At 41.2% G+C, this 27,931-nt stretch overlaps 2 protein-coding genes across 2 annotated transcripts in view; one reads left to right on the top strand and one right to left on the bottom strand.

The window, feature by feature from the left end:
* Nucleotides 1-27,931, top strand: part of rps15a (ribosomal protein S15a) — a 125,744-nt gene that overhangs the window by 42,938 nt on the left and 54,875 nt on the right. The window lies entirely within an intron of this gene.
* Nucleotides 30-26,556, bottom strand: abcc6a (ATP-binding cassette, sub-family C (CFTR/MRP), member 6a). Its single transcript, XM_075463697.1, has 31 exons — nt 26,174-26,556; nt 23,046-23,222; nt 22,804-22,929; nt 15,739-15,876; nt 13,431-13,553; nt 12,262-12,323; nt 11,993-12,124; nt 10,896-11,102; nt 9,511-9,688; nt 9,116-9,277; nt 8,926-9,018; nt 8,173-8,376; nt 7,409-7,555; nt 7,236-7,323; nt 6,596-6,665; nt 6,382-6,508; nt 6,120-6,296; nt 5,868-6,035; nt 5,469-5,652; nt 5,298-5,382; nt 5,110-5,227; nt 4,688-4,895; nt 4,260-4,570; nt 3,788-3,987; nt 3,537-3,663; nt 3,335-3,436; nt 3,097-3,243; nt 2,829-2,987; nt 2,521-2,687; nt 2,223-2,417; nt 30-1,351 (listed from the first exon to the last, which is right to left on the bottom strand). The coding sequence occupies exons 1-31, from the start codon at nt 26,213-26,215 to the stop codon at nt 1,243-1,245; spliced, it is 4,533 nt and encodes a 1,510-aa protein (XP_075319812.1). The 5' UTR covers nt 26,216-26,556; the 3' UTR covers nt 30-1,242.

Genomic DNA, 27,931 nt, shown 5'->3' with positions numbered 1-27,931 from the left:
AAGACAGTACATTAACAATAAAAGGTCAGTGAAAATGATCAAGCTTGTTATAAAAAGTATAAATATAATATATTCCTCAGAATTTTAAGGACACTTACATTTTGTCATATGACATAAATAAACACTTGGGTTTCTCTTAGAATATATTGTCTAAACCAGTAAGACAAAAACAGTAAATGCTTCTTCTCTTGGAAAAGTTCATAGGGTGCTTTTTTTTAATCAAGACTAAAGCTCAACACGGACTATTTACAGTCTGTTATGTCAGCACCATAGGAACAATACTGATTTTCTCCTCACTGCATGAGTATGGCCTGAGTTTGTGTGGTGTAGGCAGAGAGACAATCCCATAGAGATTTATCACCATTGTTTTTAAGAGGCATTCTCTTCATTCATGGTGGTTTTCACTACCAGTGTCAGGTTAAATTTGACTAGCAAGGTCTCTATTGACTTTTTAAAATGTTTACTTTGACAGAAATAAACAACAGCCACAACATAGTTGGACGATTGCTAATGTCCTGGCTTGCTTCAATGTTTTCCCCTCCTTACCTGACATATAAAAATGGCTTCAAACTCAAATTTTAAAGGCTGTAAAAGCTAATTTCCCCTGCCACCTTGCGAAGGTTAGTGTGTCATAATCTCTCCTGTCCCAGTTTCTGGGATGAGAAGAAAACTTAAACTTCTATCAATCTGCAAGTACAAAAGTGCCTCTTCTTTGGTATACAAGGCTAAAAAAGTGTGAGTAAACATCCATGTGTAAGCCTGAGACAACATCAAAAATATCTCGTGTGCTTTATAAACACTTACAAAAACTACAAAAATAATATGACCTCCATCCTTAAGAGAATGAAAATCATTACGATTTGTCTGTCACTTTTATTCCAGCCTTTGGCTTAATCCTTTACAGTATAAACTGACTCCACCACTCTATATACAATATTTATAGCTTTGAGACGCAACAATCCACTATAGCTTTGATTTGAGTGTTCATGATTTGAGGTTTTGCAAAAGTCTTTTCCTGACTAAGAACAAGGTGTCTTTGTGTTTTAAAGAACAGCAGATGTTATAGGGACTGCATCAGCAGCTGCTCACGAGATTCATTGACAATGTCCTCACAGAGAGGAGTTATGAGCTGCCACAAAGGTTGGAATGGCCCAATTTATTATGTGTTGAGGAGCCATGCAAATGCGGTGCCACATCTGTACACCAAGTCGTCAGTTATCTGGCACGACGTCCAACAGAGATCTAGACCAAGCCAGCTTCCCGGCACATTCGATAGAACTGCCCTCGCTGTGAGATTAGGTTGGCTGGAGAGTCCATCTCAGAAATGTGGCCTCTGTCCATGACGATTACTCTGCAAAGCGGCGAGAAAGGAGGAAAAAGGGTTTAGATCTCATATTTCTCTGTGCACTTCATCTGATAAAAGTGTAATATTCTTGACCAAGTCTACAACTGGGCAGATGGTTAACATGTTTTTTTTTTTATTTGATCAGCGTTACAGCTAAAATTACATCTAGGAATGATTTTTTCAGTTGTTAATTTTATCTTTAAAGTAATGAATGAAAATAATACCAAATGCTCATTAAATGTTCACCGAGTCCAGAGTAAAGTTTCCTGAAAAGCTCACTGAGAACAAAATGGTGAAGAGCCATTGTCACATTTTTAGCCCATTTTTTAAATCAAGAATTGCTGTAAGAATACTAAGAATCCAACTGAATATCAAACCAAAAATCTTTATATAGATAATCCCAAGTGCACGAATACAGGTCATATGGACTGAAAGGCTTCCTCAGCTCTCAGTTTCTTCTAGAACTGATCAAGCTATTTAAAAGTAGAAAATCTAAACATCTTCAAGAACCATGGAAAAAATTTTAGTTGCTTCATAACCTGTTAATCTGCCAAGAAACACCAAAGCAAATATAACTTTGAGTGTCAGGTAAAGTAAAAGTCCTGTTGTTGGAAAATAGAAGCTATTATTTTATTGGTTGCACGGTGCTAATATATATATTTGGATTTCCGACATTTATATGAAACATTAAATGCATTACAGCTTTGTGTAATACTGAAATCCTGTTTTTTTTGCTCACAGGGGCCCAGTGATATTCAGCTGAGTGATTTTAAAAAAGGTACAAGTACCAAATCATCACATTTGAGAAGCAGTAAGCATCAAATATATCACTTTTATGTTTTCTGTCATTTGAGGTTAGAAAAATGATGCCTTGTACCTTGTGTAGTCCATGATGGTGTTAAGGCGGTGAGCAATTGTCAACACAGTGCAGTCCTCAAACTGTGTGCGGATTGTTGACTGGATGAGTGTGTCTGTCTCCAGGTCCACAGCAGCTGTTGCCTCATCCAAAACCAGAATCTTGGTTTTCCTCAGCAAGGCCCTGGCTAAGCAGACAAGCTGGCGCTGACCCAGACTTCAGAGACAAAGTGGAGGAAGGGAGGGAGAGAATTATATACTCGAAGTCTTCCACACTTTTTTCTGGATGCGTAGCGTCATATCAATGTACACAGGTGTACCTGAGGTTTTCTCCTCCCTCTGAGCATTCGTGGTTGAGTTTGTCGGGCAATTTAGACACAAAGTCTTTAAGGTGAGCGAGCTCCAGCGAACTCCAAATTTCTTCATCCGTGTAGGTATCAAACGGGTCAAGGTTCATCCTGAGGGAGCCTGAGAACAGCACTGGGTCCTGGGAGAGAAGATGGAAGAAGTTAGTTATCACCAAGCTGCGATTGTGCATGGCTCGTTTTACACTGGATCCAGACTGCAACTAATAAAAACAGTTTATGTGATCAAAGCCAGAGCTCGGTTTCTGTTATTACTTCTGTACCTGAGGAATGATAGTAATGCGTGATCTGAGGTCATGGAGTCCAATGTCAGCGATGTTGACTCCATCAATGTAGATCTTTCCCTTTGCTGCTTCCAGGATCCTGAAGATTCCCAGGGCAAGTGAAGACTTTCCAGCTCCGGTTCTACCCACAATTCCAACCTAAAAAAGAAGAGGTTTTTGGGTTTATATATTCGACTACATTGCAATTCCGGTGTGTAAGACTGGTGGTTCATGCAGGAAATTTTTTGTATCTCAGAAGATGAATCACCTTCTCTCTTTCATTTATATTCAGCGTAATGCCTTTCAGAGCCAGCTCAAGGCCTTTACGGTACTGCAGCCCATAGTCTTGGAACTCTATGGTGCCGTTCTGGGGCCAAGCCAGTGGCAAGGAGCTACCCTCTGTGCTCCAACCAGCCTGTATGAGGTAATCACAACAATAAGGGTGAGTAGAGAGCATGAGCAGCTCTTGTTGTACAGCGTTGTGTATGCATGGTGGGAGCACCAACCTCTTTAGGTGTATCAGCGTATTCGTTGACTCTCTCCACAGAAACAATATTGTTTTCCACATCGGTCCAGGATCGTACAATCCAGCTCAGGATTCCAGTAACCTGGAAAATCCAGCACAGTGAGGTTTACTTTTTAAGTATGATGCTGCTGTAATGTTGTGCATGATAGTTTGTGTGTGTGTGTGTGGGTTATATCTCTTACCTGGAGGGAGTGTGACACAGCTAAACCAACCAGGCCTGGACTCAGGGTGCTTTTTCCCATTACAGAGAGAATGGCAGCAGCTAAGACCACACCATTACCAACGAACTCCAGATTGACTGCCAGCCACCTGTGAATGTAAAAATGATTTAGCTTTAGGGCATTTTCAGTGTGTGTCATCATTTAAAATCCTAACCCACTGAGCTATCAATTATATGAGCAAATAAATCAAGTTAAAGCCTCTATTTTCTCACCGGGTGGCTACAAATCGTGGGAAGTAGGAGGTTTGATTGAAGTCCACTCTTTCATTAGCCTGCAGAATGAACCGGGGCTGCTCTCCGAAGGCCCGGATCACGCTGGCACCCTGCACCGTCTCATTGAAGTGAGTGTAAATGGGCGAGCGGCTCACAGCTTCCAGCCTGCGCAGCTGACAGGATGTGGCAACGTAGAAACTCTGCGGCCCACAGTGGAAAAGTAAAACACCAGCTTTAACAGGCGAAACAAAAGGGAGCACTGAGGGCTTTCCCATAATTCATAATGAATGTGTATAATATCTATGTCAGCAGGTTGGGATCAAAATACAAGGCAAAAGCAGCAGACTTGGTTTTGGAGCCCAAAGCTTTCCAATAACACAGAGTAATAGAACCCAGATTTTACTAAGCCATGTTAAACATAAAGATCTTACATAAAAGATTAAAGTGGTTCTTTTTGGAGGAGAGCATGTACCTGGACAAAGGCATAGAGGAAGGCAAGAGGCAGGATGATCACTGCTGCAAAGGGTGTCGCCATCAGCACAATGATGCAGACCTCCATGAGTTTAAAGACATAGCTCAACATCATCTTCAAGCCTTCGGGCACCATGCAGTCAATGGCATCAATCTCTTTGGCAAAGCGGTTCAGGAGGTTGCCACTGGGTGTACACTCAAAAAAGGACATTGGAGAGTGGAGAACGTTGAGCAGCAGCTCCATATGTAAGTGGCGAGAGGCGATGATGCCACAGATGGAGATGGCAACAGTCGTACCAAAGATAGAAATACCTGAAAAAAGGGAGGGATGTCTGATTAAGCTGAAGATGAATATTACCAAATCTTTGGAGGCTGATCGAGAGGTTTGTAGCGTTTATCCACAAGGATTTACAAAACAAACCAACTGACCTTGTACAAAGCCCAGAGCCCCAAAAACAGACAATTTCAGATCTGTATCAATCTGGGTGCCATTGACAATAGGGTCATCAGCCCACATGCTGAGCCAGTAGTTGTAGGCCAGAGAGGCACCCTGCTGAAAGGCATACAGGAAGACGATGGGTATGATGATGGCCAAGCCAATGGTTTTGAAGTACTTCTTATACATCTCCAACCTCACCTGCAGTGGGACAACAAAAAAGGTAGAAGTCACTTCCCAATATTTACCAGCTGGTCACAAACTTATTTCTGCTGTTTGTTGCTTTGTATAGTGGGTTTATCAGGAAAATACTAAATGGTGAGCTGAAAGCAAGTAAAAAGCTCTGCTGAGGAGCCATCTAGAACTAGAATATCACACCATCAGATGTGAAGATGTAAGCCATTTTTGGACTTACTCGTCCTGTGCGAGCTTTGTCAACCTCAGTCAGCTTGCCCAAGTCCTCTGGTACCTGCTCCTGGTCTGTTTCAGACACAGGCTCCATATTTTGCAGGTTGGTATTAGTGGTGTCACCCCTGGAAAATAAGATGAGGTGAGAGGCCAGTCTAAAAAAAAAAAATTTTTTTTCTCCATTTCCTTACATACCCAATGAGCTGCTCCTGTGACAAGTCTCTGGAGAACGGCATGAAATCAATCATGCTGAGTCGAGCATTGGATCTCCTGGAACCAGCTACAGAGAAAGGAGTTATTAAGTGATTTAACTTGATTTTGAATAAAACCAAAAAATTTGGATCCCTTTCTGAAATGTTTCCACACCTCTCTGTATTGCACTCTCCTTTCGCTCTGTGTTTGCAAAAGTGTGAATGAAGTCAGCAAATGCACCATGGCGGCTTAGCAGCTCCTGGTAGGAGCCACTCTCTGTGATTTCTCCATCTACCAGAACGAGGATGAGGTCAGCTTGCGGCAGGAAGCTCGTTCCATGGGTCACCAGGATGCGGGTCTGTAAAGCAAGCCACACAAGTCAGAAAAATACGATGTAAGCACTATCCAACGCTAAATTCTCAAAAACAAAGGTGTCAGCAAAGTGGCAGTTTTCATATTATGGTAACAATAGCACAGAGCATGGACTTGTAAGTGGTTTAGGTGTAAAACTTTGGCTTTAGCAGCTGAATTGGATAAGCTGAACTGCAATTAGCAGGTTTTGCATGGCAATACCTTGTCTCTAAGGACTCCTCTTGGTCCAATAACTTTGTCAAAGATGTGTTGTCCTACATGCGCATCAACAGCAGACAGTGGGTCATCCAGCAGATATACATCAGCCTTTCTGTAGACAGCTCTGGCCAGACTCACTCTCTGCTTCTGTCCACCAGAGAGATTCAGCCCCTGCATGGAAATAAAAAGTATTTGAAAATTTGACAACCTATGTACATGACAACAAACAATATTGTTTTTTAACTTATTCCACACCTTTTCTCCAATTTCTGTAGCATCTCCAGCAGGTAGGATGTCCAGGTCAGGCAGCAGGGCACATGCCTCCAGAACACGTTGGTACCATGTTTTCATCTTCTCACGGCCAAATGTGATGTTGTCTTGGACTGTGGCATTCTGGATCCAGGCCTGCTGGGGCACGTATGCCACAGAGCCCTGCCAACAGAGAGACTGTCAATATTTAATAAATGTAACCCACAAACTATGAATAGATCTTGCAGATGGAACACTTGCTTTGTACCTTGACAGTGACTTGGCCACTTCTTTTCTCTGTTTCACCAAGCATGGCGGACAACAAAGAGGACTTTCCACTGCCCACATGCCCAACCACAGCAACAAGGGAACCTCGTGGCACATGGGCATTAATCCTGTCAACAAAGAAGTGAATTGTTCTGTAAGTTGTCTTTGATTTTACTGCAAATTTTCTTTTTAAATCCTCATTTTACAACTCATACCGTTTGAGACAGGGAGGACCCTCTGCAGACCAGCTGAAAGTGCCGTTTTCTATGACCACATCTTCACCATCTAAAGAGGAAAGAAAAATCATCTAAAATGAACAAAACCTGCAATGAGCACTGGGAAACGGATGGATTGAGGGGCAAAGTTTCAAAACAAAGTTCCTCCTCGAAGTTATGCATCAGAGTGCTGTCTGGGCGTAATTACATGTGAATTTGCTTAATCATGCAAATTACAGAGTTGTTGCTTTATCATAAGCTGTCTCAGGAAGTGTTGACAGATTGTAGACAGAGAAGTACTGTAAGCTTTTTTTTTATTTCTGTATGAATCATATGTCTGAATTCATGCTATGATTTAACTTTAACCACTAAATGGAAACATCCTATAATTTCCCTGTCTACCAGTCAGCCTGGGACCCAGGAAGTGACAGTGCATATGATCCATACAAGGCTGTGGTACTCCGCAGTTATAAACAACATTTTGTGGGTGGCCTGTATTGATTACGTCAGCCTATGATTTTAGGCAGTATGGGAACAAAACTTTGGGAATTTATGAAATAAATCAGTGTAGATAAGTTAGTGATTCATTCAGTTTAATAGTTTATGCATATATAAATGCATCGGGGAAGTTTTCTTTTACCAGAGCTCAATGGACCCTTTGAGACATTCTCCACCTTCAGTTCCTCAGAGCATAGGTACTTTCCCAGACGTCTCAATGAAACTAGAGCCTTAAAACAGAGAGAGATGATTTAAATGCATTATCGGCATTCCTCAACAGAGCAATCATATATACCAAAGGGAAAAGTCCTCTACCTGCATGGTTGTGCTTATTGCAAATGGAAGCTGACTTAGCGGGGTCTTCAAGATGTTGATAAGTGCCATGGAGACAAACACTTTCTGTGCGTCCAAGACATTCCTGTCATCCAGCGTCACGTAGACTCCAAACATGGAAAAGGCAATCTTGGAGGCAAAAAAGCAGGTTTTAAGTAAAAAGAAAATACTGAATGGATTTCCATGAAATTTAGAAAGGTGTCAGCTGTTATCAGCTCACAAAGAACAGGAACAATAATTAATTTGGTAAGCTTTTGTAATGAGTTTAAAATCCTGTGATTATAAAACCACTCATCCAATGCTTAGAGTTAATCTGCAGAAGTCAGCGTGAATATTTTGTAGGCTATATCTCAAACTGTAAATATGTTGATGTACTATGTAATTTATCATTAATCTCCCCTCTAATTGGTTTTCAGCTTGTGCTTTCAGTTGTGTTGAATTTCTTTAACTATCCCATACTTTTGTGTATCATTTCGTCAGCTTCAGTTTCAGCTGTAAAGCTGTAAATCTGTTAGCAAAGGCCAACATGTTAACACTAAACTTAGAGTGAAAATGGTAAAACTTGTGCTTTCTGGTAATACCCTCTGGTTATCAACATGATGGCATCACAGCATTGAGAGAATGTTGGCATGCAAAGCTTGCATTAGGTATCATTGTAAACTGGTAAACTGTCTTTAGAGGTAATCACTGCAAGCATCTTGAAATTGACCTCTAATTTAAAAGATCTTTCACTTGAGTTATCTTACCAAGAAAGAGGAGGAGTTGAAGGATGCGATAGAGATGGAATAAAGAATCTGAGACTTCTTCAGAGCATTGAGTTCCTTTTCTCTGTAGCCCAAAACCTGCTCCAGGAAGGCCTTCTCCCAGGCATAAAACTTCAAGATCTTTATTCCATTTAGGATTTCATTCATCAGTCTGATGCGGCCATCCATGAACTTCATTTGAATTTCCTGTTGACCAGACAATACAGCTTTTTACTTTTTATTCTCAAAAAAAAAAGTCTCAAACTGAAACTAGGACACAGCTGACAGGCAATTACCACACCAAAGTAAATACATGCATTTGTGAACATGGGTTTGGGTGGCCGCATTACGGCAGCAGTAGTTCCTGAACGTCACAGAACTAGTCTAATTCGGTAAGAATCTGTAGCTTGTTTCTTTTTAGTGATTTTTATTACAAGGAAACAACAAAGTGCCAGAGTGTGGTCACTGAATTTAAGACTAAGTTTGATTAAACTGGCATCCAAATTTACAGAAGTCTCTGTTGTTTTTCCAGAGAAATGAAAAATTATGTCTTCCTACTGCCCATCCTTTCCTGTCATTGTTTTTCAAACAAATTATATGGGCCAGACATCAAAAGGACAAGAGAGAATGTAACATCCAGGCCAAACACCCACACAGCTTTTCAGGCACTATCTAAACCAGCTGTGGCATCCTTTGACCTTACATGCCAGATGTCTGGGCTACTGTTGTGAACGTGTGAAGGATTCTTGCTTTTACCTGCAGCTTACTTCTTTTCTTTGCAATGAATCCGTTAAGCGGGAAGATGAGAATGACAGTGGCAATTCCTGCCAAAGCTGAAGGACCTAGATGCTAAAAAAGGGAATCGTGTCAAGAGACAGTCAGCGTAATTGCATCTGTGCATGAATGGGAGGCATTGTAAGCTACACAATGCTGCATTTCAACATACCTGCCAGAGGAAGAAAAGACAAAGAGCAATCTCAATAGGAGCCAACCAGACAGCATTGAAATAGACCACAAAGTCCATGAGCTTCTGAGTGTCTGCTGAAACCAGATTCACAATCTCGCCCACAGTGCAAGTCCTCCTCGCAGCGCTGTTTATCACCAAAGACTGGATTGACAACAAAAGAGACATTTCAGCCCTCAGTTCACTGTGCACAATATAATTTCATTCCCTTTTAACGATTACACATCATCATTCATCTTAGGTAAGAGCTGTTAATCATATGCTGTGATCTGTTTTTCATTTTGGAAGGAAAGAAAGATGTTGTTTTCTCCATTTAAGACACAATTTATGTCATGACAAGTGGTTTGTGGCTAAATGTATATTGCATATTTACCCACCTTTCTGTAAACCAAGCCCATTACAGCTGTCTTCACCCTCATGCCGACTGTGAAGCAAGTGTACATGTACTGATGGTTGAAGAGGGACTGAAGGCACGACAACAGGAACATGAGGGTGGCATAAAAGTAGCCCTTCCAATATGGAGCATCTTCATCTCTCATGAAACCCAGAAGAAGACTGTGGAAGAAGAGAAGTGAGGCATTAATGATGAGTCAGGTTGTGAAGTAGTTTGATTTTATTTAACTCTTTCTGTATGACTGATTAATATGAAGTATAAAAACTCAGTTTTTTCCTGGAAAGTATGATAAAAAGCTAAGCAGACCGGGACAGAGCCATACTTTGTCGACACAATTTATCTTCATTCAGTCTGATCTTATCTGACTCCCATTATGTGACTTTAACCAGTGGCCTTGAGTGCTGCTGTGGCTTCAGGCTGACTGGTCCACACAAAGTAGTTCGGGTTGCACAACAGAGCTCAGCCTGCGGTGGAGCTGCACTCACACTTGGCCTGTGGCTCCCTTATTGTGGTCCGACAGCATTTCTGTCATTTAGAGCCTCCTCTCCCTTTTCTGACAGTCCTTCTTACTGAAGCACAGAGGGCTGTGGTCTCGTCTACTCTTCTTACTCACAGTTCTATGACTGTAATTAACACTTCCACTGATTCTGTGCTGTGCTGTGCATGAACAACAACATTCCAGTCTGACTGGTGGGATGGTGAGGCAGCAGGTGGCTGGTCAGTCTTGACTACTGCCAACCTATCTATCTGTCTATCTATCTATCTATCTATCTATCTATCTATCTATCTATCTATCTATCTATCTATCTATCTATCTATCTATCTATCTATCTATCTATCTATCTATCTATCTATCTATCTATCTATCTATCTATCTATCTATCTATCTAGTCTAGTCTATTCTAGTCTAGTCTTATTACATAAGTGTCAATATTGAATTGGTCTGTTAATCCCCCCCAAACCCCCAAAGCTATTTTTTATTATGGCCTGGGCTGCACTGCATCCAGGTATTTTAAGTCTAAGCTGAGGTTTGGAACACTTTGGGTGAAGCTTTTGTTAATACAGTGCACTCAAACAATTTGGTTTGTGGGACTCCAAGCAATGAAAAAGTTATATTTGACTAACTCAACAACAGTATCTCTGTCCACATGCAATGACACGGTTACTTGCACATCCTGTAACCTTTTCACAAGAAGTTTTTCTCAAAATTCCCTGCAACATCTGTGGATTATATTTGAAAGGAAAATGATTCATTTGAGGCAAACAGTTCTAGGGTGAGACACAGCTAATGCTAAAAAGTTACAGCCAGACTCCTTCTAATGGTAAGAGCAGAGTAAAAGTTTTACTGCATTGTTCCTTAAATTTTACCTCAGCACCTGAGGGATGGCGAACATGAAAGCATCATGGAATATGATACACATGGTGCCGGTCAGGAAATATGGACCAAACTTGCGTGCCAGCGTCCTGAGCAGAAAGAAGCCAGAGCTTTGCTCTTTCTGCAGCTTCCTGAGGAGCTGGGCCTGGTCTGGTAGCCTGCTCCCCAGTGCCACACCTGAAGCTAAAGCTTTCTCCTGCCTGCAAAAAGTAGAAAACGTACAGTTAAACACAAGACATCTGTGAGAGATGCACACACGTGGCGCGGGCAGCTTTCAAGTTTCGCATGTAAAATAGACAATAAAAAGCTGTTTTAATTCTTGCCATTACTGATGGACCAAAGAATTTGCCAGCAGCTGTGGAAAGCATCAGTTGCTGAAATAATCATTAGACTTAACGGTGGCCTTTCAAAGCACTGGATGATGTTAACTAGCCTTGAAGATGAATCACAGCTCTTGTCATGACATTATGGCACTATATGTCCTCAAGAGACTTGTTGCTTATTTTTAGCATGAAATGCTTGTAGTGACGAGAGACTCTGAATTTCAATTACCACTGCCACGGCTAAATCGTGCTCTGCTCGGGTCATTAATTTAACCGACAACATGTTGATGCTTGACCACAATGCTATAAAACTGAATTGATTTTTTGGCTGTTAAGCTATGACAATGGTGAGAGCAGTACAGTGGATCACAGAGCCGTGACAAAGCAGAGAGCCATTTGAGCCAGAAGAAATGAAAAAGACAAACATGTGCATGTCCTGCGTGTGTTGTGTCTGCTACAGCAGTCACGTGCACTATTTGTTGGCCACTTATGCAATAACAGAGCAGACAAATTTTACAAAAGGTGGTGGAGTCTTGATAAAAAGGATAATGCCTGGCTAAAGGGTTTACCTGTCTTATGGAGCACTGCTAAAGCAGTGAAAATAACGTATATAATGAATCTAGCTGCTGATTATTCAATTAGAATTTAATTGGGATTCATGCAAGTCCCAAAAAATGAAAGTGCTTCAATACAATCTGCAGCGCAATTTACTAAATGACTGTAATTCCCCACAAAACTAACATTATCCATAAATGAATAAGTCTCACTTCTGAATCTCGGCACACTCAGCTGTCCATTCCTGTTGCAGCTCAGATATTATCTTGTTTGACGTGTCCTCCTCCCTCAGGGTCCACAGATCTTCTGCTTCCAGTGGATTGCGATATCCTTTCACAACAAGCCTAAAGAGGGAGCATGATAGATGAGTCACACACTAAAACATCAACAAAAAAACATATTATAGAAAACAAGTATACACTGTTCCCTTAGTGAGTCAGCTTGTGCCTAAAAATGACAGGTTTTTAAAGAACCACCTTACCCAGTGAACCACCAGAAGAGAATCTGTGACAGGAAAGAGGCATCTTTCACGGGACAGGGATTCTGCAACAGATTAAAGACCACATTCAGTGTTATTTTTGTGGTAAAGCTCTCTTAACTTGAAGGCTTTTTAGAAAAATACACAGCCTCAAGAGGCCGTCAGTTGATGGTTGAATGGTGTTCTTGGGAGGGGTGTGATTAAGAATGCTAATGTTGTAAACAACCCGGGCACACTCAGGTGGTCCACTGTGGGAAGGAGAGACCATGAACTCTCACAGGACAGAATAAATAGGGTTGAGTGAAGATGATGTTTTGAGGTCTAGAGCAGACAGAGTGGAAATGTGTCATCACAAACTGTCCAACATGTAGACACACACACACACACACACACACACACACACACACACACGCACAGAGAAAGTTTGTGCTCTTATTCAGACTTCACGACATTTCTTCCACCCTGCCACCCCCTCACTGGGGTGTTTGCTCTCCTCATTACAGCCCTTTTTGTCCCCTCACTTCCTCGCTTCCTGTGAGTAACTCTAACCAGAGTATGGAGCAGAGAGGAGCTGCAGGAAAAAGTAGAGGACACACCATTGGGTGTGTCTGCTGAGGCAGACTGTGGCTTCTGCACCCTAAGCCTCACCACCAGCCACTAGTTTGTTAGGGACTTTTCCAGCCCTTCGATCATTTATCACCGGGTGAATATTACCTCACATGTCATTTTGATTGATTAGGAGCTCATTTTCATTCACCTGCCAGCTGCTCTGAATCAATCTGCTATTTTGAGCTCAAAAAAGGTTTAGCCAAGCTCATGTTTGATGGGATAGTGAGGTTTGTATTAAGTATCGTTTTTCCTGTTGTGTAGTCACAGATGCTAAGCTGCGGTTATGTTATCTCACAAAGTGAGTAGGTCTTATTGAAGGTATGCAAGACCACAATGTCAAACACACACACACTCATTCACACACCTCTAATAGGAAGCCAAAGTGGTGAAGTGTGAGAGAAAGAATGGAGGGGGTGAATCACATCACTTCCTCCAAAAGGCAAAAGTGTCTTGACAACAAAAGTCGAAAACCACAAAATAGCTACTTTGGCATTTTTGTTTCTGGGTATTGGATCAGAGCGGAGGCTTTTTGACGGAAGTGGGATACATTCTCCACTGCCTACCTTCTCCAAGATGGGTTTTCCCTGCGGAGGCTGGTCAGCAAAACAGCAGAGGAAGAGCTGGGCGAGTTGGATTGTGAAGTAGGAGAAGAAGGCGAGGTATCGTACAATATCGGAGGCAATGCCCTGTGGAATAAAACACACATCAAAGGGAATGATAGAGGGTTAAAAAAGGCAGAACCTTCTGAGTTTAAATGTTGTAAGATTGACCTTTATTTCAAAATAGTGAGACAATTAATTGGCATTGTAGTCAAATGGATGCTAAACCAAAAAAAGCAACAACAAACATGTAAAAAAATTCTTCCTGAAAGACAAATGTTTTTCAAAAACATCAAAATGTTCTGTGGTTGTTTAATTTCTTTCTGTAGTACTGAACAAATCAGGCAACATCCTGTAGTATACTGAATCATTTATAATAACTGTGGCTTTGCAGTTTCACAACAGCACCAAAAACATTTTATGGCTTTTCCCTTGCTTACACAATGTATAGCAGATGACTGTCTATGCACCAAGATCACAGACACAATAAAGAGTAATTTGGACCTATAAGCTAAATCAGGGTAAAAACCCAGAAGCTTTAATAGTGTACTTTATATAAATGAAGCAATAGTTAAAGCTGCCTCTCAGTCATGCTAAGAGACCATATCTGTAAATAGGGAGATTGTGGTTTTACAAACCAGCAACTTAACTAAGCAGATATGAAGGGGCCAAATGAGTCTGGCCACACAGAGAAAAACAAGGTCAAGATGGTCAGAGGGTGGGTGGGGAAAATGTAGGTCAAGCAGCAAAGAATGGCCAAGGGTCTGCAAATATGAGCTCTGTCAGCTTGAGATGTCAGCACTGTAATGTTAAGCCGACACTTTTTAATAAATGTGAACATGTTTAGACATGTACTGCGTCTTTGCTGTTCTTTTGCCTCTTATCATCTCTTATGTAAACTAAGTTTTCATGTCAAAAAAACAAATCATCCTGAAATAGCTCTAGCCGTCAACTTCATACGTGACATAGAGTAACATGAACACATACACAAAATACACTAGCATTAATTGCTAATTGTCCGAGCCAGAACACATGTTTCCCTTTATTCAAAGACTTGGTGGTAGGCTAACCTAAGTGACTTGGTGTTGCTTCATGTGAACCCACAAATATTAAAGTAGTGTAGAGTGGTATCAAATCACTATTCTGTGTCTTGGCAGGGATGTAAAAAGGCACAGCATATCCCCTGAATGTTAAATCATTCCCTCAGCACCACACATAACTTGCTCTTGAATATCTTTGTTTTATTAGTTTTAAGGTGCAGTGAACAGTATTTGCTTCATTAAGTTTTTGTAGATGTCTGCATTTCCTCCAAATCTGCTTCATAACATTTAATGTTGCTCCTTTAAAAAAACAAAAAAAACAGTCTTTTTTATATATAATGGTTGTTAGTTCCTGCAGCTTTTGTAGAAGAAGATATGGTTGAAAAATAAATAAATAAACAGAATCTAGCATTTAGATTCCCCCATGAGGACATAGATGCACGGTATCGAGTCTAAGTACATAAGACGTCACGTGTGCCTCCTATATGTGTCCATGTGCGGCTGTTTGAATTGAACATCTGCTTTTAAACTGTGAATGGCTTTGCATTATGTGTGGATGCATAGATTTTCATCTGGCTGTGTTTATGGCAGTGTAGGCCCATAAACACAGCGCTGACGTTCCTCTGGGCTGACCCTGGGCTGCCATGTCTCACCAGCGTTTATCCCAGGGCCATCATTACTCTCCCCCAAGCAGTGTGGGAATGTCACGCCGAGAGCGATAAAACAGAAATATGGATGCGTGTGTTTTTATAGAAATGTAAATACGATTGCCCCATGGCTGTATGCCCTAACCTACCCCATACAACAATGATTGCAATGTCTGACAGGAGACGCAGGAAGAAAGGGAGCACTTAAACACACACAGCTTTGACCAGAATTGGCAGTGTCATCCTCTAACACTTTGTGTTAACTTTAGGTTACCTTGTTTAAAACTGGGGGGTGAAAAAGAAAATCTTTGCTGACATAGGGTATAGCTCAAGCTGTGCTGCCTGAGTCTTGTGTCTAGACTATGGGTAGGAATAGACCAGATTAGATATTCCTGCACTGTGTTTTGACACTTCAGGTTCACTGAGTTCAAACTGGACTCACAAACAGATTCACTTTAGTCCTCATTTGGATTAATGGAATGCATACAATAATGTGTAAAGACACAGGGAAGTGCACGTATACTTAAATCAAATGCTTTGATATAATGTTAATCTTTCATAATAAGCATTAGGCATGCTACATACCTCATCAATGGCGAGTTGGATCTTTGCTCTGAGAGGCACCAGAGAACAAACAACTGACAAGACCCAGAACAAGAAGAGGAATACAGAGGATCGACATCCTCTTATTCTTTCCAGCTGGATAATGAACAAGGCCAGGATCTACACAGACACACAAAGAAACATAAATATGTGATTTAAGAATCCACAGCAGAGGAGGAACCAACTCTTTTCAAGAGTCAACGGACAGAGAGACAAGAGTCAGCAACTAACATTTTCATTACTTCTCTTTACAGTTTGATCATTTCACAGCATAACAAATGATTTCACGACCTTCATCAGCAAATTCACGCAATCTAACCAACACATTAAAATAATTTTAAACAGATTTGTCAACACTGTGATCAACAGTGTGATCATCCCTGAAACCTTTATCAGTCAAAGCCCACACATTTAAGCTTACTCCGATTAGGTTTCTTTCTACCGGTGCAAAACTCCAGTTGACACTGGATGCTGTATCATTATTTGAAGTAAAAGCTTCTTCACTGAAAATCAGTCTATTAGCTAGAGATTCATTGCTTTTATTGAACAAATCCACACAAATTAAAAATTTCAGAGCAGCCAGGTGCATGCTGTAAATAATAAAGGAGAAATAAGCTTCTCCTTAAAACGCCCACACAATTAAGTAGAAAAAATAATATGACCAGGGAGCATTTCTGAACACAATCTGTAATTAAAAGCCAAAGAACAAACACCAAAAATATAACCCTTTTACACTTGTTTGGCTAACTCCCCAGTGCGTCTGTGTGTGAAAGTGTCCTTGGGAAAGACACTGAAACCCACATTTGACCATTTTATCTAATTACAGATTTCTTAACTTCATAAATTTGTAGTGTTGATGGGGAATTTTTTAACACAGATAATGTTGCTCAGGGAAATCCCTGCAAGCTGCCATTCAGCACTACTTCTCTTGAAATCAAAAGAAAAAAATTAAGCACTAGCTTTTTTCAGCTGCTATTGCCATTGCAAATGTTTTCAGCTTAGCATACAAGGTTTAATTTTGAAGATACAGGCTGTTGGTATGCCTGCTAGGCATTGCTGCCTGACGCACCTCCACCAGTGCCCTCTATTCTAAAGTGCTCCCTTGAAACACCTATGGGCAGGAACGGGTCATCAGCTGGGGACCACCAATCACAGATGTTTCGCTCCTTTAACCCCAGTACATCTCTTGGTGGTGGAGCGATGGCTGGTATCTCTACCTGCCACCCCCTGCTGAAGCCCTAGGTGTTCTGCCCCCACCCTCTATCTCTCCTCCTTAGCCATAGCCAGAAACTGCCCTTCTCTGCCTCCTCCGCCATTTCCTTAATGGCTTTCCGGTTCCCTGCTCCTGTCCAGCCAATGTTTCGAAGCAGGCGAACCATTGAGGAGCCCACGAAGCCCCTACACCCCACCTCAACAGGGCATGTAATGGCTTTCCAGCCAGCCTCCTGACACTCTGCCGCCAAGTCTGCATACTTGGAACGCTTGCGTTCGTTGGCAGCCTCCATCCCTTGTTCCCACGGGACAGTGAGTTCCACCATCAGGATGCTCTTGCTTGGGACTGACCACAAGATCATATCTGGCCGGAGTGATGTTTCCACTATCTCCCTAGGAAACTGGAGCTGTCTTCCCAGGTCAACCCTCATGGTCCACTCTCCACCGGGTGAGAGGAGTCTTGGTGTTGCTCTCTGGTGGGTGGGTTTGGGGTTCTCCCCAGCTCTAGCAAAGGGGATGGGCTGTCTCACTGGGGCAGGAGGTTGGCTGTTGGCCTGTTGCCTGCATGCCTCTGCAACCTCTGCCAGCTTTTTCAGCACCAGGTCATGCCGCCACCTGTAGCGGCCTTGCGACAACGCCGTCTTGCATCCTGAGAGGATATGCTGGAGGCTTGCGTTGATGGTGTTGCACAGGGGGCAGCTTTCTTCCGCGCCAAACCATAGGTGGAGGTTTCGGGGGCAAGGCAGAGTGTCATAGGTGGACTTGATTAGGAAGCTGAGTCTGGCTTGGGGGGTTTTCCACATATCTGCCCATGACATGGGCCTGACTGTGACGCCTTCCCAAGACATCCAGCCTCCCTGCCGGCTTTGGGACACTGCTTTGACGCGTAGCCGATCTTGCTCCGTCCTTGCCACTTCTGCCACCACCATTTACTGCGATCTAATGAAGTTGATTACAGTTCTGAAATATAACTTGGGTCTCTAGGTTCCCTGGCTGCAGACGAAGTTGTCATTTGTCTGACTTCTGCCTATAAAAAATTACATGTGTATGGTATGCTTGAGCACATTGCTCAAAGCTATTATAAACTATCCTTAAAAAAATAGACTCTAATGTGATGTTTTCTCAAAAATAAAACTGATTTAGTTTTTGGACGCAGCGGTATGTCTATCCTCAGAGGAGGCATGCATCTCCATGTGAACAGCCATAATCGCCCCCTTGCTAAGTGGTTAGCCAAGTGAGACGTCACTTTGCCATGCCAGCTCATCTGGAAGCATGGAGAAAGCTGGTTTTGGTTTTATAATGAGTACCACATTGGTGACCTTGGGATGAGCCCCAGTGCTGTCCTGTTATAAACTAGTTTCTGGTATATTTCTGAGTCTTTTGGATCAACAGTTTGTTGTAGTTTTTTTGAGGAAGATGTGTACAGACTTTGATTCAGTGGCAAAGAGAGTAAACATGTTGATCTGAACGGCTTCCATGGCTCTTAGATGTCTGCTGCAGTGACATTGATTCATTTATTATTCTTTTAACTTGTTTTCTCTACATATTTGTTTCAGTCCATCAGAGAATGAATACAAATAGACAGACACATATAGTCATACCTATGGGGAATTTAGAGTGTTCAGCCCACCTGACTTGAATGTCTTTGGGATGCTGGAGTTAGTATAGAGGGGATGTGAAGACAAAGACAACATGCAAACCTGAAGCCTTCAAACATCCAATAATTTGATGTGTATTAAGAATGGAGACATTGTAATAAACTGACTATCTCATTCAGTTTTGTTCCATTACTTGACAATACTTGACTATCATTCAACAGATGCAATTGTATATTTATTCAGTATTAACTGATTGTTGTTGTTAATCGCAGGAATTTAAATGCAACTTTATTCCCTCTTGATGGTAACGGTATTATCTTGTTTGTGATTGATCATTATGTACACATTCAGCAGACACTGAGTAGAGTTACGGTCAAGGAAAAAATAAATTATGACCTTTGTTAACTTTAAGGCTTTATGTATCGATGCATAATAAAAATCCTAGACATCAGCAACGATCTATAGAGAAGTGAATTCACCCAGGAGTGGACGTCCCGGCAGGGGAAACTGCAAAAAACCCAAGAGCTACATCTCAGACTCTACAGGCCTCAGTTAGCAAGTTAAATATTAAAGTTCATGACAGTACAATTAGAAAAAGACTGAACAAGTATGACTTGTTTGGAATATTTGCCAGCAGAAAGCCTCTTCTCTGTAAAAAGAACATGGCAGCACAGCTTAGTTTTGCAAAGTTGCATCTATAGTAAACTAACAACAACAAGTCTTTTGACAGATGAGTCAAAGTAGAGATGTTTGGTCATAATGCACCATGTTGGAGAAAACAAAACACGGCATATCAGCACAAAGCAGCTCATATCAACTGTCAAGCATCACGGTGGAGTGGGGTTGATTTGGGGTTTTGCAGCCACAGGACCTGGGCACCTTGCAGTCATTAAGTTGACAAGGAACTCCTCTGTATATCAGAGTTCTATAGAGTCAAATGTGAGGCCATCTGTCTTATAACTAAAATTTGGGCAACATTAAGCAACAGGACACTGATTCCAAACACAGCAGAAAATAAACAACAGAATATCTCAAAGGTGTTGCAATAGTCCAAATCAAAGTCAAAACCCAAACCCCAACCTGATTGAAATGGGTGAAGTGGGATCTATTCACCTGCTTTTAAGACTTAGTTAGAACGAGATGATTTTAAAAGAGGATCTATTTCTTTTCTATATGACTGTATAATTCATTTAGAGGCCTGTCTGAAGAATTGAACTCAAATAGTAACTCTCATTTCGCTTTTATTGCTCAATTTTGTGGTTGTTTTGTTCTGGGGAATTTCTGGACATGAGGTTGTCAACATTAGTGAGACGAGATCGCAACATTTAAATTGGTGATTATAAAGACAATTCTTGATTCTTTGTTGAAAAATCCCTATGTGACATATGTCATATGTCACCATACACATACTGAATTGATTCACTGTATATTTAAAAACTGATTACTGCAGCTCTTTATGTTCCCCATTATGCTCACCATCTACTCGTGGGAAAGAGTGCTGGGGACTTTCCTCTTAAAGGCACGGGGCTGTATCAGCCCAAATCCAAACTTTAACATAAAGCTGCCATGGGGTAACCGAATGAGGGAAAGGTCCCTCCTGCTCTGAATGACCTATTACTGCAAAGCATCTGTTTGTATAACCCAGTGGGTGGGGCTAACTCCATCACTAAGGCTTGAATCAAAACCCTACCTTGTAATTAGATGGGAAGCGTAAAGTGTTGGAGGGAAGGAATTGGAACGTTACGTCATGGTATTACTGATTATAGCCGGTGTCCCGCGTGTACATTTAATTTGTAGTAACCACTATTCAGTCTGGGGTAAAAAACCTTTCCAAACTTTCACTTCAGCTGAAGGGCAACAAAACAAGTTTTTAGGAGCAACAAGCGGGCACTGTTTCATTCCTGCATCACGGAAACGGGTGGTGGCATGTGGCTACAAGACACTTCTAGAAAATTATATCCTTGAAAAATACTTGATAACTTTGGCAAGTAGATGAGAGTGATGACAGGCTCTTAACGTGATTTAGAAGAAGTTTGTTGTCTGGCCCTTTGACAAATTACATCCTCAAAATAAATGACCTTTTCTGACATGCATCCCCAATACAAAAGAAGTCTCAGTGTATTTTCACCCAAACACGTGCTGATATTTACTCAGGAGTCTGAAAAGACCACAGGTGGGCAAAGCTGTCTTGCTTGAGGAGAGTGAGACTGTGCAGGACCTGTATACAGCAGCAAAAAGAGGGAGCTTTGTAAGGAAATCTATGTGGCTCTATGTGTTGGTGTTAGAGGCTCACAGCAGCTTAGCAACCTTCCATCTGAGCTCTGTGTCTTTGTACTGCATTGTAATTCTTGTATCACTCCTGCAGAAGGATAAACCATATTTCAACTTGCCATGCCACCCATGTGGAGCTCTCCTCCTTTATTTTCCCTACTCATATAAGTTAGGTATAATTTAAAATCTACTGAAAATGAGTGGGATGGAAGTTCTGAGAAACATTTCAGCCCATTTCCATCAACAAATGTCACTGAGAGCATTTCTTTGATTGCATACTAGTACTGACTTGAAATAAAAAATGTTCTGTATCCCACCCCACCATGCCACCCTGATCCAGGTCATAGAGGCCATTATGGTTTGATTTAAGAGGTGAGTAGGGAAGAGATAAACAACACTTTTCAAGATTAAAGATTTCACTTGGGGTGTGTAAAACTGCAAAGTTGCTGCACTGATTTAGATCTGAACATTTGAGTTGTTTTTATTGTGTTTTCTCCAACCATCAATTTCCCAAACTTGTCTATATAGCACGGGATCGGTCCTCTGTTTATCAAACTCTCCCTCACAACCTTCTCGTCCACTTCCCTTTTTCCTTATTCATTACAGGAACCAGGTAGTCAAGGACCAAAGCCTCCCAAGTTGTACGTCCACCCTGAGTCTTGCTCAGCCCTCATCTCTTCCTCTCAACCATTTTACCCCATTCCTGGATATCAATAAATGTCATGACGTACGTCATGGTGTGGTCTTTATAAGTGAATTTTCAGTTATCTTCAGTGTGCATAAAAGGGATTTAGGGTATGGTTTGGGATAGGAACAAGAAGACTGGAGGGTTATGGTTAGAGCTGGCGAGCCTTAACCTTAAAGTCTTATTGCAAGAGAAACAAGATAAGTATATTGTCTTCCCTACTGCTGAGGCATCACAGTGACACACATTGCACCCTAAATATTGTTCTGGCCAGAACAATGTTGCTCCACTCCAACTGTACAACTGTAACCTTTAAAAAGATTGAATCACGTTGTGTAATTATGGTTAAAGTAGATGACAATTGCAGGCCTGACACCTTTGTATCTGGTAGTTTTGTGTTTTTTAAAGATTAACCAGATGGTTGGAAGAAAATCAGATGAACTTAATAAGCATTAAAGCATGTGATTTGCCCAGACCGAGCAAAGCATCACCTCTATCTTGACGAGCTTGAGTGAGAAGACTCGATTTCAACCCATGACACATCTGTTTTCTTTGTGACTCGTTGTCTTTGAGTGATGCAGCACCTTTTTCTGCATTGAAACTTTGGACATCTATAGTTAACACTGAGTGCACTTCAAACAGTAACTGATGTCATTACATATGTACTCTGCACCCTGATGAGTGATTGTCAAATACAGGTTGTGTTTACAGGCCACTGTGATGTTTACATTGCTCTGACACTATAAATCTATCCCTGGTTGTGCATCTTTACACCTCAGTGTCGGGCCAACATACCATACACACTACATATTCTTTCATGTGTATGTACAGTGACGTGAGCCAGTAAGGAATATTCCCAAAACATTTCCGTTACCTAGAGCAACTCATGGAGGATGCGAGATATGCAATTTTCACCACAAATCAGGCACAGTTCAATAGGTAAAGCTTTCTTTCTATTTGGATATGTCATGCTATTGCACAGTTACGTGATTATTGTGCAATCATTGTGTATATTGATAGCAGAATTCACAAATTTCACTATTTCAAATATCCCATTCCTCTACATTTTTGCAGTATAAAACCTCAGCCCACACTAGAGGAATATAGGTGAATGTGGAATAGACTGCAACACTGATAGACTCCAATCACCACCATGCAGGATGCTAGCTATTCAGGGTCTGAAGTAGATTTAGCCTATGCAGCTCAACAAAATACAAATTTGAAATTATTTTAATCTAATGTGGATGGATGTAATTGGTGACAAAGAGCCACAATATTTACCACAGTCATGCTGCGTATGATGGGGCTCAGTAGGAAAACCATGTGCTGCTGTATCTCCTGGCTCCTTTCTAGCAGGATGTAGAAGAACTCCACAAAACCAAATGAGGCCAGCAGAAAACCCAGCACCTGAAAAAGGACAGGCAAAAGTTAGATTGGAGAGGTATCTGGGTGTACTGGTGCATTTTGCTTTTTTTTTAACCTTAAACATCAAAATGTTGACAAGTTCATCTGTGTCGCCTCACCATCTTAGCGATGCAAAGGCAGGACATGTGAATCCGTCCACGGTCATGACAGTACAGGTGAAGACAGTAGAAAGGGACCAACAACCACAGATAGATACAGGGGACCCACACTAGCACTGTGTTCTGGAAACACTGGGTAAGGTCAGGGTTGGCTGTGTACCATGTACGATTCCAGTCCTGCAACAAAGAGGAAAATAAAAAAAAAGCTCAATTTTAGATCAAGAGAAAAGAAGTCAGAAAGTCAAACTGTAAAGTTACTTTTAAATTTGTGAGCAGTGAGCAGTCAAGGGCCAAAGTCTAGAGAATCCAGACTTGGTGCAGCTCCTACATTTCAAGTTAGTCAAAAGTGAAACCGCAGCAAGTCAACAAAAATGTAAGTGTGACCAATCCAGCGACAGTGGGAGCTGGAACTCTCTTTTACTAAAAAGCTGGGTTTTTTTTGTTTTTTTTCTGAACACATTTTTTGCTATTTTCCGAATAATATTGGTACTTTATGACTGTCAACACTGTTCGGTAAAACACTATTTGAATATTGGAGGAGCTACAAATGATAAAACGTTGTGGCAGACTGGGAGTCTTTGTCAGAAGAAGTTTGGGATTATGTAACAACAGGAGAGCAAGGATATGTGGCCTACTGTTTAAAAAAAATACTGTGAGCAAAGTGGCTTGTTGTTGTCTTACTTCTCTTGTTTATCACCTCACATGTCCCTAATGAGGGACAGAGAGTCTGGCTGTGTTAACGAGACTGCCCTGCAGAGTCACCTCAGGAAGTGGTTTAAAGCTTCTAGCTGGCAAAGGAGTCTGGTCCAGCTGGTTCATTTCCAACTGGGCTTAAGCTAGGATGGCCACAATTGTTGGCAGCTGCTGGATCATTATATTACAACACCACAGCTCTGTGAGTGAACCAAGGCAGGTGAGACAAACTTCACATGGATTTGTGGCGGCATGTCTGAGCGTTAACCATTAACTGGCACTCATTGGTGACTCTGGAGCGGGAAGATTCTGACTCATGATCTGACTGCAGGTACCAGAGTTCAAATGGGGACTTGTGCACTTTGGTGCATCTCTTGCCACAGGATAACAAACGGAGAATAGCCTTCTCAACGTTCAAAACTTGTTTGGTTAAGGTTATGCAATAAGGATACCCTTTTGCACGTACACTTAGATATGCTGAGATGATAAATCTCTGTGGAGGCAATGAGTGGGAGGCTACTTTCACAGTCCCTTCTGACTCCTGCGGTCAATGGCAGGCAGATGTTCAGAGTACTTTTATGAATAAGTCCAACTTGTCAAACCCCCTTTCTGCTTTCTTCTGCATTTGGCTCAATTCTCATCCTGTTTCTCACCCTCAGCTGAAGTGGTTGCTATAAACTTGTGCATGCCAACAGTTGCTACAAGGTGTCTATTTTTACCAATCAAACACAGTAATGTGAAAGCGGAAAGCAGATACTTTTTCTGCATTGCTGCAGATCTGCTGAATATTTTTTTCAACTTTCCGCTCATGTGGCATTATGGAGTTGCCACAAAGAATGTTGAAAAGAGGATTCTCCATTTGTGTAAATATGTGTTTGTGTAAATGGAGGGCTGTCATTTTAGGTAGCATCGATCACTGTCCTGTCAGCATCGCTTTGTCTTGCTGCTAAGATTACAGGTCAGGTCGGCTTAAAGAGGAAGAAACTAAATATATAGCCAGCTTCTGTCATAACAACAGTAACAACAAATACTTTTGGAAAATATTCAAATTAGCTATAGTGCTTCAACTATGAATCTTAAAATGTACTTGGATTACTTGGAGGTAGGGAAGATAAGTTGTTGCATGCTACTTCAGATGCTACATGACGAGCTAATGCTTCCTGGAGTGCTTCCACCTCTGGACCTCTATTTTCTGGAAAGCAGGTGTCTGACTGGTGGGAGCAGTACACAAAGGCAAAGCTGATACTTGCACTTTATAATCAATTGTTTATATAATCTAAATTTATGTATAACCTATGAACAAGTTGAGTGAGCTCAGCTGAATGGCATTTTGACTGAAGGTTGAACTTCTTATAGGTTAGCTTATCTGAAGTATGAGAGCTTCCAATTTAAAAGCATTTTGCAGGTTGTACAGCCTTGCTTCTCCAATACTGACACCCAAAAGCTGTGACCCAAGAGTCAGTTGTGACACTATTTAAAAAATATGTAAAAGGTTGATTCAGTTAATAACTGAATGTACTATTCAGGCAGCATGAGCCCAAAACAGCTGTTACAACATCTAAAAACGACAACACACAATGAAACAGATCACTTTCACTTTTTCAGACAAACTTGATGGCCCTTGTTTGAGGTTTTGCAGAAGCAAAAGCAAGAGAATGAGCTGTAATGAGTTCCAGAAACAGAGGAGAAGACAGAGGAAGAGGGGGAATGAGACATGCTGGGAACAGAGGCATTCGATTCCAGCTGGATCACAGCCATTCTTCTATTTTTGAGCCAGGATTCAGAATGTGGAGGTTTGCTAATACACAAAACTCGAAAGCCTTTGTAACCACAGCAGTGCATTCAGTCTGGTGCATTTTCACCACTCAGCATCTCTTTGAATTGACTCAAAGGGCAGTGATGAGAAAGACACCTCTGACATGCAATGGAGGCAAACTGTCCGATAGGCTACAGGATGCAAACTGAAGTTTGTATGCTACAGTGATTTTCTCTTCTTTATAACTGAGAACTGCTAGATAACATTTTGGAGCTCATCCCCATTTTCATAAAATACACACAGGTTTATTAATCTGCACATTTCTAATGACTTGCATAGTTTGTAGTCAATGGACAGATAATTTCTGTGGCTAATGCTAATCACAATAGTGAATCATAAAAATTCTGAAGAGGAAACAAGACTAGAAAAATGAGCAAAGACCTTTATGAACCGATCATCATTCAGAGTCAGAGAAAAAAATGACCTAAGAAGTGATATTCAGCAATAATTAACAGACAAGCTAGTCTGACTGACTGAATTAAATAAGCATGAATGCTTGAACAATAAAATCTGATATGACATACAAGTAATATCAAACTTAGCATAATTGAACTACACACACACTACATTCCCAGTAAAGAAATGTGAGTTCAGGTCAGTGAGTACATCTTCAACTCACCCACAGAGGGTCCAGGCCACTGAGTCTGCAAAAGGCATCCATCCACTCACTTGCTCCTTCCTCCTCGATGTGCCACTTGTTGGGGTCGAACAGCCCTGGTCCTCACACTGGGTTGCCCACTCACTCTGCACCAACACCAATGTGTGAATATGTGTGTTATGGGGGGAATAGAAGAGTAAACTCTTATTGCTCTCTTTCTCTAATGGCAGAACTTTGAGTTTCAGTTAGCTCTTGCTTGTCTGTCTGTGTCGAACACTCTGTGTTAATTACTGTGTGTTTGAGTGAGTGACTTTTCCTCCCCTTTAATAAAACATCTTCTCTCAATGAAGCTCTGTGTCTGCCTGCCTCTCTGCTTGAACTGCTGCTTCCCTGAGATCCTGTGTCTTTCTGACTCTCACTCAGTCTGCCTGCTGTTTATGAGTGAGTCTCCTTGCTGGGTGGGTGGAAATATTTCTCTCTCTCTCTCTCTCTCTTACTCACTCACACCCCTCTCTTCTCTCCCACATCTGCTGGATTTTGATCAAAACACCACAGCTCCCCTCAATGGGATGACAGTCCCACACCCAGACTCACTCCTCCCATTTTCACTTACTGCCCCCTCACCTCCTTTCTCTCCACATCCCAAACAGCCAGCTGTCTGACCACAGACTGTCTGGTTGTACATAGATATATCTTTTAAACTGAGACTAGCCACAATCAGATTAACACCATACTTATATTTTATATAAATCCAAGATATTAGCAACATAAAGTGACAAGGTATATGTATCAGTATATAGTATATCAGTACAAATTCAAGGCACTTTCTTTCTTTCGTTATATACTTTTATTTCTATCTATACAACCCCCCTCCCCATTACATTACATCTCAGGGGGAAATGTTTTACTTTCCATGTCATTTATTTGAGAGAGTAAATGGTTGGATGGAATAAGTAAACTTGTTCTATAACAGTTTGGATCACTAATCTCACCTTTTTCATTCACGAAATGAATAATCAATTGATCAGCAGACAAAACTATCAGGTGGTTAATCCATAATGGAAATAGTTTCATTAGTTGCATCTGGACAGAAATAGTTGAATATGAGCTTCAGTAAAGTTCTGCTTTGCATTAATGCATCAGTGATTTTATGATTATTTTCTATGATATTAGTACTTTTACTTAATTAAAAGATGTTCCTCCATTATTGACAATTATGTTCAATACATTGATCTGGAATGGTCCTTTTCTCCCCACACAAACACATTATTATTTCGATTGAGTGTAAAATGCTGAGCCACTGCAGTGATGCAAGGCATCACATGTATTTCCACGTATTGCAAAACTTGCTGATAGGGTAAGAAAACATAATATATTTAGTTAATTAGTCATCCAATTGGACTGAAAGTTGCATTGTAAGTGGAAAATGTGAAGTAACTGCATAGTGATCCCTGTGTCTTGTTGAATTAGAGAATATCCATGTTGTAAGTGATGGAAAAATTGGGGGGTGGGTAACAGGGACTTTCCTCTTCATGTGTTGACAAAGTTATGTGATTTCAACAGTTAATTTAAGAAATAACTGTGCAGATACCTTCATTGGGCTACTTTGACCTATGACATTGGGATAAGGAATGATCATACTCTAAATATACAGAAAAATCAGTATCTAAAAATAAAGTCACTTGCCCTACAGGCACAAAAACAAGACTGACTGTCCTTAAAACTCTTTGAAGTCTGCTGAAACCCCTCCTCAAATGCCGTGACGCTGCTCAATCCAGG

This window comes from Odontesthes bonariensis, chromosome 4 (assembly GCF_027942865.1).
Source record: "Odontesthes bonariensis isolate fOdoBon6 chromosome 4, fOdoBon6.hap1, whole genome shotgun sequence".
Taxonomy (NCBI): Eukaryota; Metazoa; Chordata; class Actinopteri; order Atheriniformes; family Atherinopsidae; genus Odontesthes; species Odontesthes bonariensis.
This window is presented reverse-complemented; position numbering and strand designations above follow the sequence as displayed.